This window comes from Solea senegalensis, linkage group LG1 (genome assembly GCF_019176455.1).
Source record: "Solea senegalensis isolate Sse05_10M linkage group LG1, IFAPA_SoseM_1, whole genome shotgun sequence".
Classification (NCBI taxonomy): domain Eukaryota; kingdom Metazoa; phylum Chordata; class Actinopteri; order Pleuronectiformes; family Soleidae; genus Solea; species Solea senegalensis.
In genome coordinates this window covers 35,561,775-35,582,084 of record NC_058021.1, presented here as the reverse complement: position 1 = coordinate 35,582,084, position 20,310 = coordinate 35,561,775, and the positions used below count along the sequence as shown (strand labels likewise).

Here is a 20,310-nt window from a genome sequence, read left to right as displayed (position 1 = left end):
TTTTAAGCTTTCTTTTTTGCTTGGATAAATATTGGATATCCCAAAACCCAAAGATTGTCAAATAATCTCTAATGAAATACAGGACAGCAGGAAATCACATCATGGGAGACTTCTTCTTGTTTTCTAATAATGGATGTACGCTTGGCTATAATCCAGTAGGGGGCAGTAGAGGACATGACATGTCTTCACTCTCACTTGCTGTGAGTGAAAACTGTGGTATGACAACACTGTGTTTTCACTCATACTGCACATGATGCTGATGTGAGAACAGGACAATAAAACGGAACACAGAGACTGACTGATGCTGGACAGGACCAGAATAAGGTCCTCATGGAGACCATGAGGCAGAGATGCGAGATCTTAAAAGAACAGCTGCATAAATCTGTTTATGTCTCGTCCATACGTCTTTATGACGACTATTTTTTGTGAAAGTGAGGACAATTTGGCTGCTCCTCAGTTGACTGTTTATGGATTAAGACTTGGTTTTAGGAGGGTCAGAGTTAGAATTAGGTTTATATAAGGATGAGGTTTGGGGGTTAGGTATTTAGTTGTGATGGTTGATGGTTAAGGTTGGTGCAGTGGTTAGCGCTGTTGTCTTTCCAGCAAGAAGACGAAATAAGGGCCTTTCTGCATGTTTTCTCTGGGTTCTCCGGTTTCCTCCCACAGTCCATAAACATGCCATAAGGGGATTAGGTAAATTGGACACTCTAAATTTACCGTAGGTGTAAAAGTGAATGGTTGTGTGTCCCTGTGATGGACTGGCGAACTGTCCAGGGTCAGTTGAGATTGGCACAGTGCCCCCTATGACCCTCATGTGGAGGATAAAGCGGTAGAAGATGGATGGGTGGGTTAAGGTTGGAGTCGAGGGTCAGGGAATTCATTATGTATGTGGGCGTTCTCACTAGGCATGCTGAACCAGAATGTGTGTGTGTGTGTGTGTGTTCCAGGTATTAGTCATGTTGTGGGGACCTAAATCTGTTTACACACTCACTTTATGGGGACAAAAAGCAAGTCCCCATAACATAAATTATCACATTTTAAGCTGAAGACATGGCTAGGATGAGGTTAGAGCAGTAGTTATGGTTAAGGTTAAGTCCCCAGGACATTAATGTAAGTCAATGTGATGTCCTCTGAAGTCATGGAAACCAAACCCTCTCTCTCTCACTCTCTGTGTGTACCAGATTCCCATTTCCAGAGCCAATCTTTCTGAGCCTCCGACTCTGCAGTGGCACAAATTGGATTCTGCAAGTTTCCAATGGCGCTACAGCTGGATGAACAGGATTTATTGTGGAAATCTAAAGCTTTGGACATTTTTAATGCTCCCAATCGTCTTATCAGAACCATAAACTATTGTGTGGATTAACCAAAATACACACACACACACACGTGTGTGGACACGGCTGTTGAATACGTAGCTGTCGGAGCAAATATCACAGAGATGGCAGTGACATAACGTTGCCATTTTTCACTCGTATTTCAATCACATATGAAGCAAAAAATAAGCATTTTCCCCTCTAGTTCAGTTCAGCCGAGACTCAGTCCACTGCCGTCTATTGGCACGGTTGAGTGTCAGCTCTGCTTTTTGGCCTCAACAAGCCTCAGTTTGGCTGCCATCCCTGGCTGCACAGCTGGGCCTGGTTGTGTGGGCCTGCTCCCCTCTCCCCCCCCCTGTTTTGGGTTAGATAATGTTATTCTACAGAGGGCTGGGCCCACTGCCCACTCCCTGCATTAACCGCCGGCGTAATACCTTCACTATGTCCAACGTCTTAGGCATTTAAGTGGCTCTCACACTCACAAAACACACCCAAACACAAATGTGCCAGTAAACAAAAACACACTGATGCCCACGCACATGTGTTGCTTGCTCTGATATGTTTCCAGACACAGTCAGATCTTTATGTGCATCATATAACACCCCGGAAAACAAGCACTATCGATTTACTGAGTGTACTGTGTCCACCTCCACCACACTAGATGGCGACCACCATTATGTATCGTTAATTCCAAAAGTATTTAATTCTTGAAGCTTAATCGGAAAACCAGTCTGGATTTCCTCCTTGAACCACCACCCTATCGTGGTGGATGAGTTTGAGTGCCCTAATGATCATGGAGCTATGTTGTCCAGGCAGTTTTGCCCCTGGTAGGGTCTCCCTTGGCTACTTGGTCCTGGGTGAAGGGCCAAAGGCAGGAGCCTTGGTCTGAGTTCCATGTTCAATCAGAACATGGAACGTCACCACTCTGGTGGGGAAGGAGCTGGAGCTTGAGGAGGAGGTGGAGAGATACTGGCTAGATATAGTCGGCCTCACCTCATCTCGACACATGGTGTTGGCTCTGGATCCCGGAAAGGAATTTAACGGTATGGAATGGTTCGGATTTCCCCGTGTTTTTTACCATGGTTGCCTTCTTCATCTATTATTTATGGGTCAAAGCCCAAGTTTCACAGTTGCGTGTTGAGCCATGATTCCACCGAGTGGAAGAGTTTGGTTCAGTACAGCACGATACAATAGTACCAAAATAACCCAACTGTTCAATCCTTTGGTACTCTTCCCTTGGGGTACCAGAGTACAATGGTATGGTACGGTAAGACCGGCTCCACCCACGACTGTCTGATTGGGTTGATTGGGCGACAGAAAAATGTAACTTGTTTGCAAACAAAGTTTTGACGTCTTGGTGAGACAAAACATCCAAAAACCGGTCGTTTGGCAGTTTTCAAATTTGGGAGTCGACTTATACCAACTTTTGAATAAGAACTCCAAGGAATGTCTGTCCATCAGAGACCATTCAAACCCACAAAAACTGGCACTGCATGAGTCATGCAAACACACTGACTGTAGAGGACGCTTTTCTACTTTCTCAACATTTCAAAGGAGGAGCAGTACTGTGAGTGTGTTTAGATAGTTGTCTATCAGGTCTCTTACAGCAAAGGAATATGAAAATGTGAGGCATCTGATCCTTGTACAAGAATCCTCTGCCCTCCCACATAGTGAGGGAAGGTCAAAGCACAAGTACACTTCACATAAAACCCATAAACTCCAACTTCCTTCAGAAAGTGCAGCGTGTTTGATTGTCAAACCTCGGCCCAAAGACACCGGGGTTGCTTCAAAGACGGCACATGAAAAATAAATACTGTCGTGTAATTCTGCCTTTTCTTCTTCCAGATTCCCATGAATTCCGAGTCCAGTTCACACAAACTTGTCCAAACACAACTAGGCTCGGAAAACCTAAACCTGCGCTAAAACACCTGCGTACCTGACTCCTGACCTGGGTGAAATACTCACACAGGCCCACCTCCTCATAAACTGTGTCAACAGACTTTTGTCACATGATGTAAGGGCTTTTTTAAGGTGCCGGTCTGAAAACAGACAGGTCTCCTTACACTAATCGCTGCGCTCTGTAAACAGCGGCAGCTTTTACGTCAGGCACCTCGGCACACACTGGAGGAGGGAATGTCAATATGCCTTTAAAGCCTCTGTCATCACGGCCAGTGTGAAGTCAGAGGTTTGACCTTGCTGTAAACACACGAGTAAAACTTTATTTACACAGCACAAGTAGCAGCTCCAGAAACAAAAAGGGGGAATAAAAGCTCACTGCTAAGTGACTTTGTGTAAGATTATTCCTGCATTTTTATTTTATTTTAATGCCAATAAATAACTACCTCAGATTCAATTTGTTTTTATTGGTTATTAGAATTTTTTAAGGATACCGAGCAAATTAAGTCAACACAACCGATCATCGGATTCACATTAAACAATCAATAAAGGAGTAAATTTAAGTAATATTTTTCAGCACAAAAGAAAGTTAAATTCACCTCTGTCAACAAATCATTATGCAAAGGCAGTAGTGAAAGTACAGATTATTGGGCGATTAGTACATACATCCCATATCTCTCCATCTCTAACTATCCCCATTACACTGTACAATCAGATTGAAGATGACAATAAAATATTTTAACCTCAGAAATGTCTCTATTCAAGCTTAAAATTGTTCAAACATAACATTTGATGTGATTTTTCAGAAGCCAATGTGTTTAGTTAGTTTTCTACAGTAAAGAATTTCATTGTACATGGAAAAGGTCAACTGTATAACCACAGTATCTGTTCCATTACATGGTGGCTGATGACTGAACAAAGGTCACCTGCTGAGGAAGAGCTGCAGTTCATGGCTCAAAAAAACAGTGCAAATGGACACTGTGGTATTTGCTCTCCTTGCACATATTAGTGAGGAGAGGCTGTGCAATGCCACACAACACATCAGCACCACTGACTACGGCCAAAAAACAAACAAAAACTAAACAAAATACTAAAGGTGCAACAATTTAATGACTAATTAATCAGTCAGTTCTCAGATTTCAGCGTCTAAAACCTACTACTTAATAAAGAAAAGTGTAATAATATACCTAAAACAGGACGATTTGGTGCAGGATTGTTGCATTAAACTGCATTGGTGGATGTAACCAATCATAGTAATTCAGTGTATATTTAAATGTAGGGTTACATGTATGGGATCTGGGGTCATTTCACAATAATTCACTGTCATGACTGTAGCATTCCTCACTGTGGAGAGAGAGAGATATATGTACAGAGGTGGTAACCCACGCCTGACACCTCCACCACATCTGATCTGCTCATCACACACACACACACAAACACACACCTGGTGTTTTTTTCCACCACACACAGGAAGGTGGTGGAGTACTTTCCATCACGTTTTTTCTAGGAATTGCAAATACCAAAACCCACCCAGGGGAAAGAGGATATGTACTGACCGCATTTCAACAAAAAGAGAGAGAGAGAGAGAGAGAGAGAGAGAGAGAGAGAGAGAGAGAAAAAAAAGAGTTGATTCAGTGTTTTGTTTTCTTTCTGTAAAACAAGCCAAACTATCTAACTAGGCAATTAAATTTCAACCGAGGGAACAAGTGACAAACATCTGGAAACAGATGGGTTGATTTTAAAATACTTTCTCATGCTTCAAGAAAATGTGTTAAATGAGCCAACTGGCTGCGATTCTCTTCAAAACAGAGTGGAAGGGTGGAGTCTGTTTATTCTGATCCTTACAAGACCAAAAAACACACAAGCAAAAAAAGTGGAAAGGAAAGAATTAAACATGAGTTTATTTGCTCCAATGTCAAGTATGTCGAGACGAAACTACAAAAAAACAAACAAGTAAATACACCGGAGATTATGTTCCATGACACAATCACAACAGTTGTGATTATAAAAACTTTTTTTGGGGAAACTTTTTGCTTAATTGAAGTGATAAAACAAAAATGGAAAATGGAGACATTTCATATGGATAATTTTGCCTGGGTTTATGTAGCTTTAGGCTAACACTGCTAAAACTTAGCATATCTTGTTATCCTGTAAAAACTTCAAGAAAAAGGCTTAAGCCTTGGAGTTATAACAGGATATTATGCACCAAATCATGATGTGAATATACAGTTATCCCTTTACAAGACTATTATTGAGAAACAAACAAGCCAGACACATTTATAAAGTTAGTCAGACAAAGCTTTTCAAACATTAGCTGGATTAGCTAGATAAACTCTACATTAGCTAAAGTTGTTTTTAGCTAATCTACTGCTGCCGGCGATAATGAAAAATCCAACTTATATCTATTTATGTGTGAAATTGAAGACTAGTGATAAATCTGCCTTATTTTTATTCACATTTGTGGCATTTTAGCCAACAAATTCTATTTCTCGCTTTCTCTTGCTAAGTTTTAGCATATTAAAACATTAACTCAATATCTTCAATTATCCCTTTACAGGACCATTATTTAAAAACAAATGAGCCAGAAAGATAAAAGCGTCAGATGAGGCTTGTCAATTCTGTCATGGAGTGGAGGTTAGCTGAAATAGCTAGCTAAGCTAACAACATATATATACACTTAAGTAGCTAATCTACTGCTGTCACATTGGTAGTATTTATCTAGCTAAGCTAGATAAGCTGCCAAAATACACTATTCTAAATTCGTTTTGGCTAATCTACTACTGCCAGCAATCATGAAAAATTCGACTTTTGTCTATTTCTGTATAAACTGGAGACTCATGGTAAATTGGTTGTCATTTTATTTAGATTTTAGTCACATTTGTAGTATTTTAACCAGATTGTATCCTATTGCTTGGTTTCTGGAGCTAATTTAAGTCAGTTTAGGTGTTTGTAACTTGGTTTAATGATACAAAGTTCATTACTTGTGTCATTGTTATTATTATTATTATTATTATGTAGTATGTGGCATGCTAGAGGAGAGGTGAACTGTCAGTTGTGTTTGGATTTCTGCCTGAAAAAAGTTTTTGTGACTTGTGTCACAATGTTAACGTCTTCTACGTGGGTGGGCGTACATTATACAAAAGACAAAACAACCTGTCAGATTTATAATTACTTACACTTGACTAGAAAACATCTGTGTGTGTCTTGACCTCTCATATGAAATGAAAAGGAAAATAGCGCACTAATATAACTAGATCTCATGAGTAAACGGACAAGGAAATATGCCAAGAAAAGCAGGAGAACATCAAAGAAGTCGAGGAATTTGTTCTCTGGCCAAGAAGTCGATTAGACAATATTAATATTGAAATTCTCTTTATAACTCTGCAAATTTCTCAGGTTCAAGGCTATACTTCCTGGAGTCTTTTGCATATTTCTGAACGGAGCCGGAATTTAACTGGCTCCCGGGTTTCCAGTCTTAGTGCTACACTAAGTTGACCGTGGCAAAAAGAAAAGGAGACAAAACTTAAGACACAGCTTTGTTGAAGAAGGTGGGGCGTTAAAAAGGGCTCACTGGAGAATTCAGGGGAATTCTGTTTGCTTGTGCTGCTCTAACGTTCCCTCTGCAGACTTTCATGGGAACAAACCAAAAATCTGATACACACACAGAAAAGAGAGAGAGAGGGAAATAAAAGTGGTATCTGCAGAGGAAAGTGTTTCACATTGAATGAAAAACAAATATTTGAACAGATGGCCACATTTTTATGTTGCTTCTCTCGCTGCGCTGAGGTGCCACAGCTTCATAAACGGAGCGAAAAGAGAAAGAGAAAAAAAAATGACTCAATCGGATTTTTACCCTTTGATAACTCGCTAAAATACACAGCTGAAAAGAGAGAGAGACACAGGAAGGAGGGAGAGACAGGGACGAGAGGAAGTGAGATAGAGGGGATGATTTGGGGATAACGGCGGCTGTGTGGTATGTACACAACCACTGTGAAAGGAAATAAACACGTCCACACTGAGTGGAGCACATCATCCCTATACGACTACACAGACCATAGATCCATGATGACGCTTGTTTATCCGTGTATCCACGTCGCTGTCTGCTTATGTTTTCAGAGGGTTTAAGTGTTTCTAGCGACAACACCCAGCTCGTCAAACACCACCACCACCACTTCTCTCTCTCTCGTTCCAAACACCAACAGCCTCATCACACACTGGCTCCGAGTCAAAAAAATAAACTGCTCTGCAGCGAATTTCACAGAGCTCGACCCGGACAGAATGCAATGCAAATGCAAATTTTTCCTTCCTTCATAAGCATTTAAATAAGCTAACACATGGGATTCATTATTATCTGTCTGCGACTGCGTGTGTGTTTGAGTATGCGTGTGTTCAAGTGGTTCTCCGATGATGTGATGTTATGGGTGTCTGTGTCGTTTGCTATGATTGTGACCAGCAGTGAACTTCATTCTTAGCTCGTAACGTCGACAGTATGTGGGCATCAGAAGGAAATGAGAATCAGATCTTGTCAGCTAACTATTAACATATAAATAACAATATTCTACATCAACTATACCATACCCAAGAAGAACTACATTTATTATAAAATGAAAAAAAACCAACATAATAAAGTTGCTCTGTCACATTTTACCATCGTCTGTGACTCATCAATCACTCAATCACTTCACATCTGTGATCTTTATGGACAAAAGTGTCAAAATGAAACCAGCCAAATTCACTGACATCACTTCCTGTTTTCAGAGAACCAGACTTGCGAAGATATTCTTCGCTTCATTAGAGGGACCCAGACGTCAAGTTAAAAATACCAACTTTCTCAATGAGGTTCTGAATGACATCATAGACGATGATATCACAGAGCTAACCTGTCTGAAATGTACTTCAGATGTGATATCAGGTTATCCGGCGTTCACAGGAGTTAATGCTCAACTGGACCCTGAACTTTGTCTTTTGGGGAACTTTCGAGTATTCGTCGCTCTCAAAATAGTGTCATGGAAGTCAGATTCCTCTCTCTCTTGGGAGATGAACAGTTGTGTTCACTATTGTCTCAGAAATCAATATTTTACATACATCTCTGATGCCAAGTACTTAATGTAGTCTTTTGTACTGACCTAATGCACTGTCCGATTGCAATCAGATCACAGAAAACACACTTTAATGCCAGGTGTAAAGACGACCATAGTCTCAGACGTCGATCTGCTGTTTCATAATAACGTTAAGAGGATAAAAGGTCAAGTATTGAGGTTGATTTCAAAGCATAAACTGTTAATTAACTTGCCGTAAACAATGGCAAACTTGTGAGCTTTGCGAAAGACGACGACGACGATACAATGCAGTCATTGAATCCATGAAGTCCATGTGAATGGAATTCCTACACACTAGAAACAGGTTATTAAGGAGAGACTGGCTGTCGCAGGGTGTCACGGAGAGAAAAATTATAATATTCACAACTGTAGGAGTGATGATTTAGGTGTATGTAGTAATATCATTTGACATTTGTTGGAGTCTGTCAACAAACAGATGTTTTTCATGTGAAAAGCAACCTTTTCTGGGCCAAGGAAACCTCTTTCAGCTCTGCAGTAAATCATCACGATGCTGTTTTATTAGAACACGTCGTAACTTTATTACACACTGACAGTGTCTTTTGATTCATTCAGCATTTACTGGTTCTCCACTGCACGATCATGGAGTTCCACATCACTCACCACGTGAGTACGACACTAACAATGCATTCAACCAGTCCTTCTATACTCACTCTACACAAGAGACAACATATATTGAATATGCAGCCTGGACCTTGTGACCACAGTGAAGCTATGGAGGACACAAACAAAGTAAAATGTCCTACTGAGCAGACAATTACGACACCAAAGCATCTGAAAACTAGTATATTTCTTGTTTCACACCAAAGACGGCGAAAGTAACAAACAAATCTGTGTTAACTCTATTTTGTTTAAACCCAGCATTCATCAGTGTGACAGTAAATGCAGAAAATTAGCAGCAAAAAACATCAACACTGTTATAAACAACAATCATTATGAATACTGTCATTATTCCATGACAGGACGAATAAGACTTATATTGTTGTGTGGATGACATGTATTTTTCCGCACAGTGACTTTAGAAAACAAATTAGGAGCCGTTTAAAGTTGTTATTATTGTTTGCTGATGTTTGAACCAACACCAACCTGCTCAACCACCTGAGCTCAGCTCCAGCAGCAGCTGCAGGTAAAACAAACAGAAACAAAGCAGCACAACAATCTTCCTCTTAAAGAGCCCCCGATCTCCTTGCAACAAGACTTCCGCGAGAGTCAAACCTCTTGAATAAATTATTCCCCACCTCGCCTGAGGGCGGCGCTGCATCAAGAATTACTGAAGGAGAAGACGAGACAAGCCAATGAACATGAAAACTTCTGTTTCCTCCGCATAAGAGCAAAGCATGGAGCATGGAGCTGCATCAAATCCTATCGTTTTATGTCAACATATGAGATAATATAAGCTGCAACAATGGGCTCAGACATTTCTCCTGGCTATCGTTCTACACGTGCGTAAGTTTTGGTTATGTTTACCCACAATGCCATGTGTTGTAGTCCACTTCCTGCACTTGGTTCACTTGAAGCGAACCAAGACCTATATGGAATTAGATTTGTGTCAATATTTTCAGTGTATTTTCAAACAACAACATTCAATATATTTTGAATGATTAAATCGATATTTTATTTGCTTTTTAAAAAGTGTTGTTTGCTTCATGAAAAGTGTTCAAATCTAATTCCATGTTTTTAGGCGAAACAGAGCAAACGAACTAGGGTTCGATTAAGAAGGAGCTGGTGTGAATGAATGCACACATCACAATGACTCTGACTCAAAGCTGTTAAATAAGGCTAAAAACCCTGCATGGTTCTGCTTTAAAGGGCAAAAAAAAAGGTTCCTTACATATACATAATGGCAGGGAATCACAGGAGCCTGCCACTGGTAATGACGTCTTTCAGGTAAAGTCACATTAAGAAGTCGTGAGTTCATGAAAAGTGTATCCACACTCACTCTCTCAAGGCTTTCCTCCTCCCACCACAGCAGGGCCCCATGTGTGTATGTGTGTGTTGTTTAATGTTGTGAGGCCTGTGTTGAATGAAGCGTGTGGATGTGTAGAGGCTAAACTGGGTGGAGGGGTTTGGGGAAGTGTGAGGAATGTGACACCGAGAGCCAAGAGGGGATGATGAGGGACACTTTCGGGAATCTCTCAATTTCCTGCAGGGATGCGTTTTTCCAGGGTCGGAGATTTATGGACTAAAAAAGCCCGTCGGTGCTCACCTTGCCTTCATGTTCACTGTCCACTCAACAGTTTTGTGCTGAATCACACCTGGCACTGACAGGAGTCTGGACGCCTCACAAAGCAAACAAACAGACACTGAGGACGATCTCCTCCCTTTGCTCATTGTATATCCGTCAAAATAATCGAACACATGTAGAAATGTGTGTAAAGTGGGGTGCAGGTTACATCACAAAGCTGAAAAATGACATTTTAGGGGGGCTAAAATTTGTCAGAATCTTAAAAGTGATGGCATAATAGAAAAATGACACCATTCGTGTTTATATCAATCCTGTATAAATCCAGATTACGTAGAAAAATGATGACACAACAGAACAACATACTTCTGTGTCCAAAACAAAGAAAGAGGACAGCGTTCACCTGGTATTTATAGTGTATTTTCACATGGAGACACATCACAACACAACACAACACTGGCTCTGAGGACTGCACTGACTAAAACAACCGAGTTCAAACTATCGTCAAATGAATTCACACAACGCTGCTCACTCAGCTTTGCTTTAAAGGGGCAGAAACACTGAGCGTGTTTCTCAGTATAGCAGTGTTTGGGTCTTGTGTCGCCCGGTGACTTGTTCAATGTCAACACAAACGCAGGACAGCAATGTTGTACTAGAAAAGTCAAACAGCTGAAAACAGACTGAAGTAAGACTTTGTTATTCTACAAAAACTTGATTTACCTGGAATTGCTAATGTTGTGGGGACCTAAATCTGTTTACACACACAATATGAGGACTTGTCTTCCTTATGGGGACAAATATCAAGTCCCCATAACATAAATTACTACATTTTAAGGTGAAGACATGTTTAAAATTATGGTTGCATTTAAGGTTAGGGTCAGGATTAGGACATCAGTAATTGTGGTTAAGATTGGATTAAGTCTCCAGGAAATGAATGTAAGTCTAAGATTTTTTTCATCCAAAAACAGGACGGGATAAATGCCTCTTGTCCCTGCCCGCCCCTGCTCTGCAGCTGTAGACACACAAATGCTCCTTCAGTGAGGTCTGATAGTCGTGCTACACAGCGTTAAAATAATATTTGTGAAGAAGAATACGAGCATTAAAGCACAACAAAAAATCACCAAAAGTTACGAAGTGCAGCTTTAAAAAGTGGATTCTTTCTTCGGTAATCTGTGTTTTTCTGCTGTAAATCTGCACGAGAAAGTGCTACAGTGTTGTTTAAGAATCCTTCTGATAATCCTCCTGCCACTCTGAAGAGTAAAGAAAAAACCTGAGTAAAGAAAAAACCTCCATCACCACCTCACAGATTTAAGATTCTTCCCCTGTTGTTTATCTGCAATTCCCTTAATTTAAATTCATACCGTCACAAAACAAACAGTGTCACCGAAGTGAATGGCAATGACACGGGGTCATCACAATGCATCTTTTTCCACCCTATGAGTTCAATTATGGGATGTCAATCATCCTTAAATCCTAATTCTGCACATGGACCGATGAACAGCTGAGACTAAACGGTTTCTGTGTTCACACCTGAGGTCTGAGCTCACGGCGCACGTCTCTAATTCACATTTAAAATCGGAAAAGTTCAGTGATTACTCACCTCGGCTGCCGTTCTCTTCATCCTGAAAGAAAAGAGTAATTTCATTAATTAATTATATAATACATAATATATAAATGATATAATGAACACACTAATTGATTAATTAAGCTAGAAAATACAGTTCTAGCACGACTCCACTTGGCTTGGTTCGGCTCAGCTGAGCCGATACTAAAATGTGACATCAACAGACTGATTGGTCAGAGTGTCGTCACTGGAAGAATTCATGAGCACGACGTCTGACACAAGAATCAAAGGCAACAATGTCCAACTGTAGATCAGTTAAAAAGACTTAAAAATCCTACTTATAATTTCAAAATCTACTAATAGTTCCAAAATTTAAAGTTCCAAAATGTACTTATAATTCCAAAATGTACTTAAAGTTCAAAAATGTACTTAAAGTTCAAAAATGTACTTAAAGTTCCAAAATCTTCTTATAGTTCCAAAATGTACTCAAATCCCACTGATTTATCTGAGAGTGTCGTCACTGAAGAGTCATGAACATCTGACACAAGAATAAAAGCCAACATTGCTGAACTGTAGATTAAAGTTAAAAAGACTTCAAAATCCCTGAAAACATGACGTTAACCTCCAACATTTAGCAAAGGAAATGTCTAAAATGTCAATATTTAACAGAGGAGTCTAGTGTATTTAGCGACAGCACTGCTGAAAGCCGACAATCGTGATCCGAATCACAAAGTTTTGTGAGATAACGGAAGCTTACATTGACACACGTTGGCCCTTAAAGTGGCCAAAAACAAAACTGTGAGACCAAAGACGTGCGGTGAGAGAAGCTGCCCGTGTCTTTGGTTCCACACATTTCTCAAAGTCCTAACATTTGCGCTGCACTCTCTCCCTCTTCTCTTCAAGCATGCACAACTCCGGGCCAAAAGCTATAAACTTAACGTACTAAGCAAGCTTTGTAGGAAATCCCTTTGTGCAAACACGGGAGGTTGTCAAAATACACTTCAGAGAAAAGCAAACGCAAACTTATCCTGAATTATCACTTAGGAAAACTCATATGAGCGAGGCCTTGATAAGCTCTGAGGGAGAGCCGACTTGAAACGACGGCACATTTTCCCATTAAATAAGTCCTGTGGTGTTTAAGCAAAGCCCTTTAGTCTGCATTAGTCTGTGCCCGTTAGGAGGCGGAAGTGTTGTAACGTCGGGATTAAGACTGCTGGCCAGATTGATGCTGATGTTATCCAGAGGACAGTTGGCAGACGTCCCAGGTGGGATGATACAAGTCAGAAATAGACACCAGGGAAAAAAAACAAAGACAGAAGTACACAGAGACTTTAAGTCTTTGTTGGCTCATTAATTCAGTCAATATTTGTCATCAGCTCTATAATCATGATTGGGGCCAAAAGTCTGAACATGAAAAAAATGATCTGTAAGCAAAAAAACATCTGAAAAAACAAGATTTCAACCTTAAAAAAACAAAAAACAAGATTTGAACCTGAAAAAACAAGATTTGAACCTGAAAAAACAAGATTTGAACCTGAAGAAATAAGATTTTCAACCAGAAAAAAATCGAATTTCTTTCCTCCGAATTACAAGAAATCATGGAAACTGGATCATTTTGTTTTTTGGACAAAACAACACCTTTTCATAGACCAAACATCATCAATTAATCACACAAGTCACATGATTTTTGAAACAAGAATTGAAATATTCCAACCAAATATGTTTGATGCTAAAACTTCTGCTTGATGTTTCGTGTGAAGGACGCAGTAAAACTTTGCCAGTGAAGTGAGCTATGTGAACCTGTTTCTAACATGACTTCCATCAACGAGTTTATTTGCTCTGAAAACGTTTTCTTAACCCTAACTGTGAGACACTCTCCGTCTGAAGGTCGTGCAGATGTCGTCAGACGCTGTCCTCTCACCTTCAGTGAGTTGTGGACTGCAGACTCAGGAGGGTAGACAATGAAGTGCCGCAGTGTGAAGCCGAAGCCCTGCGAGGTCCGGCACAGGTGAAGCGTCTTTGGCCCCGGCCAGGAGAAAGGCTCCTCCTCCTCTGCCCCGGGGGAAGCGGCGGTGGCCGACACCTCGCTCTGATCGCGCCCATCCTTCTGCTTAGCCTGAAGAAAAAACAGGAATATCCATGTCAGTCTTCTAAACATTACACAGGCCGGTAAACTCATCGCTATGTAATCTGATGTAATAAATGATCTTCATGTCCCTTTACAGGAGGGTGAACCTCCCCCAGGTTTGGGAAACACAGCCCTGGGTTCTCTTCCACAGAGAAGTCAAATGTGGTTATGAAAATAATGACACACTGTTTTCACAGATGAAGCAGCCTGTGAATGAGCACACATCTCATTAATCGTCCTGATTGACAAAACAACACAGCGTTTCTTCCTGTATTTCATATGATGATGATGTTTCTGCTGAGTAACGCTCAGGTGTGACGTTGTGTTCTGACAAGATTTTCAATGGAAACAAGACCGAAAACACAGTAAGTGATGATTAGGGTTTAAGTAATACTGAATAAATACTGTGATGAATGTAGAATAGAAATTTTTTTTTTTCAAAAGTCTACTTTTGTGTATGGAGGCTGATAAGCCAAAAGTCTGAACATGAAAAAACAAGATTTGAACCTGAAGGAACGAGATTTGAACCGAAAAAAAAAACAGATTTGCAACCGAAAAAATGTGAAAAAAAGTTTTAATCTTAAAGATTTTGCTTTGAACCTGGAAAAACAACATTTGAACCTTTGTCTTCTTCAAATTTGTCACATGACATTTCTCTTTACAGTTAATGAAGCACTTATTTAAGTATCTGTACCAATGCCAACATTGAGGATTGTCACGGCTCTTCCCTAACATCCCTCACTCAAAACTATTATTAACTCACATTAAAAGAGATGAGGTCACGCTCAATGAGGAAAAACCTGAGATTTAAAAGGAAAATATAAGCTTTATATTTCAAAATATGTCACTAACCTGTAAGTATACTATTTATTTTACAACATATTTTAATTTCTCCAGAAATTCCATGCATTTTCAAGGCTTTCAAGCACCCGTACTAACCTGGAGACAGATAAGTGCCTGTAGTTTTAAGGTAAACCTCAGTAAAACTCACATGAGTTCTTCCTCACACATCACAGCATCACACATATGGCTTCAGTTATTACACATCCAGGGCTTTACGGGGTAATTTGGGCGAGTTTTTAATCTGATGGCCAGACTTATCTTCTACATTCCTGCAAATCTACCGTAATGAACACGGCATAAAAAAGAAACAACAACATTTAAATCTCATTACATTTACTGCATAACAGTAAACAACACGTGCTCCACATCATCGGAGCAAATGCCTGTAGAAAAGTCTGGAAAAATTAAGTCTACAGCGATTAAAACAGCAACTGATGCAAAGCTGAAAATACCATGAGACACACTGAGTCGTGTGTTCATGTGCCTCAGCTACGCAAACCAAGACAAACAGGGAAACTTTCTGCTGTTTATATCACATAGACTCAAATATATACAGCAGTAATTACTAATAATATCATCAACTCATAATGAAAGAAGACTTGGATGTGGATAAGCAGAAGACATCCGACACAAAAATCAAAGTGAACAATGCCAAACTGTAGATCAGTTAAAAATACTTAAATCCCTTATATCCCTGAAAACATGCGTTAATCTCCAACAATTAGCAAAGGAAATGTCTAAAATGTCAATTTTTAACAGCGAAGTCTGGTGTATTTAGCGATCTCAGGAAGTACTTAACGATTTTGTGAACAAAGCTTTTTAATCGACTGATTCTAACGATTCAGTTACACCCAGAACAACTGCTTTACAAGTCACTAGTTTGTCTCGCGTAGAAAACCACGACAGCCGTACTATGATGACTCCGCCCACGTTGAGGAGGAGCTATATCGTAATGAACCAAGGGTCGAGGCGAGGCAGGACCATGTAGTGGAAAAGCAGCATTAGCAACAGGAAGAGTCAGTTTTGAGAATTTCTGTTACTTTTCCATGAAACTTTTCAAATAACATCAAAATCCAAAACTTCAATGCACCTTTTATTGCCCTACAAAGCTTTTAAATGTCAAGATTTATAGCAAACCTAAACACATAAAAGGAAATATCCTGTAACATCTCTGTGGTGGAAAAAAAGAAGCCACCCAGATCTCTGCTGCCAGAGCAGTGAGATATATGTCACATCCATCATCGACGTAACAACGCAGCCCGAACCGCTGCACCGCAGGGCGTGCGCTAGTGGTCGTTGCTCGAACTACCATCGTGACTCTCACAAGCCAAGAGTTTGAGCCTCAGCCCGGGTTTTCTCACCCACCAAAAACATATCTTAGGTATGGATCCAACACAAAGACATTCTCCCCACCGCCCGCCCCTCTGCCTCTGTGAGAGCAGCAGATGTAGAGGCCTCCAGAGAATGCAGGATGGGTGTGGGCTTAATGCTATGACTGGTGAAATCACCACCAATACTCAGTGGAGCTGAACTGGCGCTGAGCCCCGGGTCCATAATGTAACTGAGGGAAGAGAGGAGAGGAGCTGACACAGTCCAACTCAGCTGTTTGTTTTGATTTCATGCTGAAAATTTAATGTGGCTATTATGCAATAGCAGAGCCATCTGACTCAAACGGCCCCGCGGCTGAAGAACACACACAAACACACACATTTTCCATCTCGCTCTCACTTTCTCTCTCTCTCTGTTCCTATAAAAAAATGTTGAATTATACAGCAGTTTACATGATGTAAGAAAAAATCTAATTATTGTGTTAGCCCCATTTAAACTAGACTTATGAATACATGTAAACATGCTGAAAATTGTATTAAATGGACATTCTCAAGGTTAGACCAACACCCAGATACTGCAGCCCTGTGTTCAATTAATATGCTGGTCTATCAGGATCATTATGTTGGTCTATGCTGGTCTATGCTGGTGCATGTTGGTCTATGCTGGTCAATGTTGGTCTATGCTGGTGCATGTCGGTCTATGCTGGTCTATGCTGGTGCATCTTGGTCTATGCTGGTCAACTAGCATCATTATGCTGATCTATGTTGGTCTTTGCTGATCTATGTTGGTCTTTGCTGGTGACAGTGACACAGATTTGATGCTTTGTCAGCAAAAAATACTTCAATATTTTGATGTAACTAAATTCGGGATGAGCCGATACGATTCTGATATTGGGTAAAAATCCTATATACTGCATGCTGCACTAGTAGAAATGTAAATACAAATCAGCAGGGGCATTTTAGCCGAGTCATGTTGCAGGCTTCTTCTGTATTTGTTGCACAGTTGGAGAATTCGACTATGGCAATGGCACAAATGTGTCGTGACCATATCGGACTGAAATCGGTATACTCGAGTTTGTGCTGTTGGTATTGGACAGGAAAAAGTGGAATCATATCATCCCTGAAAAAAATAGTAGCAATAGTAGTAAATAGTAATAGTAATAGTAAAATAGTAGTAACAGTAGTAATAGTAGTAGGACACAGAATGGTTTGTTTTGGTCTGCGATGCAATAGGTCAACCAGAAAACACCAAGTACCAGTATCAGTTCTATCAACACTGGTCAAAAATCACAAATATTAGAACGGGAAACAGCATTTTCTGATACTCGAGGTCTTCATGGCTCAGCCAGGGCAAAATATCATGAAAAACATGAACAGCAAAGTTGGTTCATTCAATAAACGGATTCACCACGAGTGTTTGTATACTTGGACAAATACAGTTGTTCACTTAAAAAGTTGGCATCTGCAAACACAGCTTAACTCGCCGAGTGTTCAGGGAAACTGCAGCTGCAACTATGCTTCTTTGGCCGTATTCAGGAGGGAACAATACTGTAAATGTGATCCAAACAAGCTCGCACAATTATCTGAGAAATGCTGCTCAATTATGCATGCAATCTGTTCATCATGAAAACAGTCGTGGTGGACAGGGGTTTGATTTGTGTGCCTCCATATGGCGCCTTTGCCAGCGACGAAGGTGCATTTGCATGACCTCTCCTGTGTCTTTATGTACGCAAGTGAATTTGAATGGTGTTACTTGTGGACTCAGCTTTTCTCCACCTTTTTTTTTTTAAATCTGTGAGTCACCCGTGAGTCGTCTGACTTCATGGCTCTACCTCGTTCACTCCCTCTGGTTCCAAACATCTCTCCTTCTGTGACCACATTAGTCATCCTTATTGAATAAATCATAGGAAAAATGTGTCTTTCATTTCCCTCCTTGGCCTCCTCTGGACAACCATTTCATTCCAGGAAGAGAGCTCCCCAGAAGCAAAAAAAAAGGGGCTAAAATATAGGTATCTTCTGGGGATGAAATTTGGAGATTGAGGCTGCTCCAAGTGGAAAATAAACATATCTTCCTCTGACAAGCATACAGCAAAGAGGCACTGTGAAGCCACAGAGGAGAGCAGCAATAACAATAAACAAAACTTTACTCCCCATGCACACACACTCACTCGCTCATGTTACGAAAGGTACTGGTCAGAGAAATGCTGCTCTTGAGGAGGATGACGCAAACTAAATTCCTCAGATGGCAAAACAAAGTGTAGCTGCCTCACACCTCGCCTCCCTGATCAAATGTGAATCTGGACGCATCTGCCAGACGCTGTTAAGTCCTAAAAACCTGTGAGTAAATGTGGCTGAAATGCCTCAGAAACTTAACACAACGTCCTTACCCGAGATCGGATGCAATTCTTCTTGGATGCTTCTCGCAGCCGAGCCCAAGACACGCTGCGGTTGGGACTGGTGAGACCCAACTCCACTTCACCCCAGTAGGCTCTGGCCAAAAGCTGGAACCACAGACAGTATGGCTCTGACAGGCAGCCGTCCACGCCAGCCAGCCGAGCCCAGGGGCAACCTCCGGACGATGGCGAAGGTGAGAGGGAGCAGCAACCGACGGCGTTCACGTCCACGTCGCGCAGGTCGGGGTGATCCTTCAGAGGAGCTGGCTTACAGCCTGGGGGTAGCCCATTCCTCTGGGCCAGCATGGCATCGCCAAGTCTGAGGTGTTTGGACCAGACACCAGAATGGACAGAACACTATCCTCAGTAAAACACTGCGTCCTTTTACTTCCTCCTCTCTGAAGTCTCCAAGTTTCTGCCCGAGCTCATTTCATTTCTCTCTCTCTTCCTCCCCGTTCGTTCTGGTCTCAGTTCGGAGAAAATGGGGCTTTTCCTCTGGGCGTCCCGGCGCAGACACATGATATTTCCACTCAGCTGAGAGGAGAGCACAGTGGCTCAGTGCTCTGCAGAGAGCCCAGTCCGACTGACTGAAGCACCCACCCACTCTCCACAGAAACCTCCCTCTGAAGTATGCACACACACATACACACACACCAGGCGGGCCTGGAGTGAATTCTGCCTCCCTCTAACTCATCTCTTACCCTGCCAACCTTTTAAAAAGCGCGAGCACTAACACTCAGTGACTCAGGCTGAAGCTAATCAATAAATCATAACAAATGAGAGGGGAAGACGAGATGCTCACAAGGAGTCAAAGGAGAGTTAAGTACAAAAACAAAACAGGCACCACACAAGCCGCTATCTGCCAGGAGACAGGAATAACCCGGGAATGTTTTCACAGTGAGGGAAACAAGTCAAGAGGGTCTAATGAAGATAAGGTGGACATATCGGTTCTGCAGAATCAAACAGCAAATGCCTGCGTGGTGCATATGGTGGTGGTCAGTCAGGGAGACGAGAGGAAGGCACAAAAAAACACACTATAGCTCCTGAAAATACTTATTTACAGGAACCATGCAGATTTTCACAGTTGCATAAGTATAACAAAAGCGATGCATGATCTCGGGACATGACTAATTTGCAGCCCATGCCTTTGGTTAACGTCATTAACAGTTGTATGTAACGTAGCAAAGGCAAAGGAAGTGGTTGGTATTTTTTTTTCTTTGTGTTATAACATAGAAACACTCAAAGAGAGCACAATTCCAGGAAGGACACTCAGTTTCCTACAGTGTCAATAACCTCTACCTTACAACTTTATCCGTGTCCGGATCATCACCAACATCTAACCATTTCTTGACAAATGTCATCAAAGCTCTCTCTCTGACAGACAAAATGTGTCAATTCTTCTCAAAATAAAGACAAAAAAATATTCTCCAGTGTATAGTGTCCAGGGTTGTGTCAAATCTTACCTGAAATGCAGATATACCTTCAAATACATGTGGGGGAATCTCTAGAACCTTGAAAACTTGTTTCGGGTTAAAAATAAACAGCA

General features: G+C 41.0%; 1 protein-coding gene across 3 annotated transcripts in view; it reads right to left on the bottom strand.

Annotated features, from left to right (window-relative positions):
- LOC122757999 (rho GTPase-activating protein 21-B) overlaps nt 1-20,310 on the bottom strand; it is an 87,077-nt gene that overhangs the window by 26,498 nt on the left and 40,269 nt on the right. For 2 of the 3 annotated variants that reach the window (XM_044011812.1, XM_044011903.1), the window contains exons 1-3: nt 18,759-19,339; nt 13,994-14,188; nt 12,109-12,130 (exon numbers count right to left, since the gene is read on the bottom strand). In XM_044011812.1, coding sequence (XP_043867747.1) covers nt 12,109-12,130; nt 13,994-14,188; nt 18,759-19,070 — 529 coding nt within the window. In that variant the 5' untranslated portion in view covers nt 19,071-19,339. Of the gene's footprint in view, nt 1-12,108; nt 12,131-13,993; nt 14,189-18,758; nt 19,340-20,310 lie in introns of those variants that run through there. The other variant, XM_044011991.1, reaches the window with a different exon arrangement.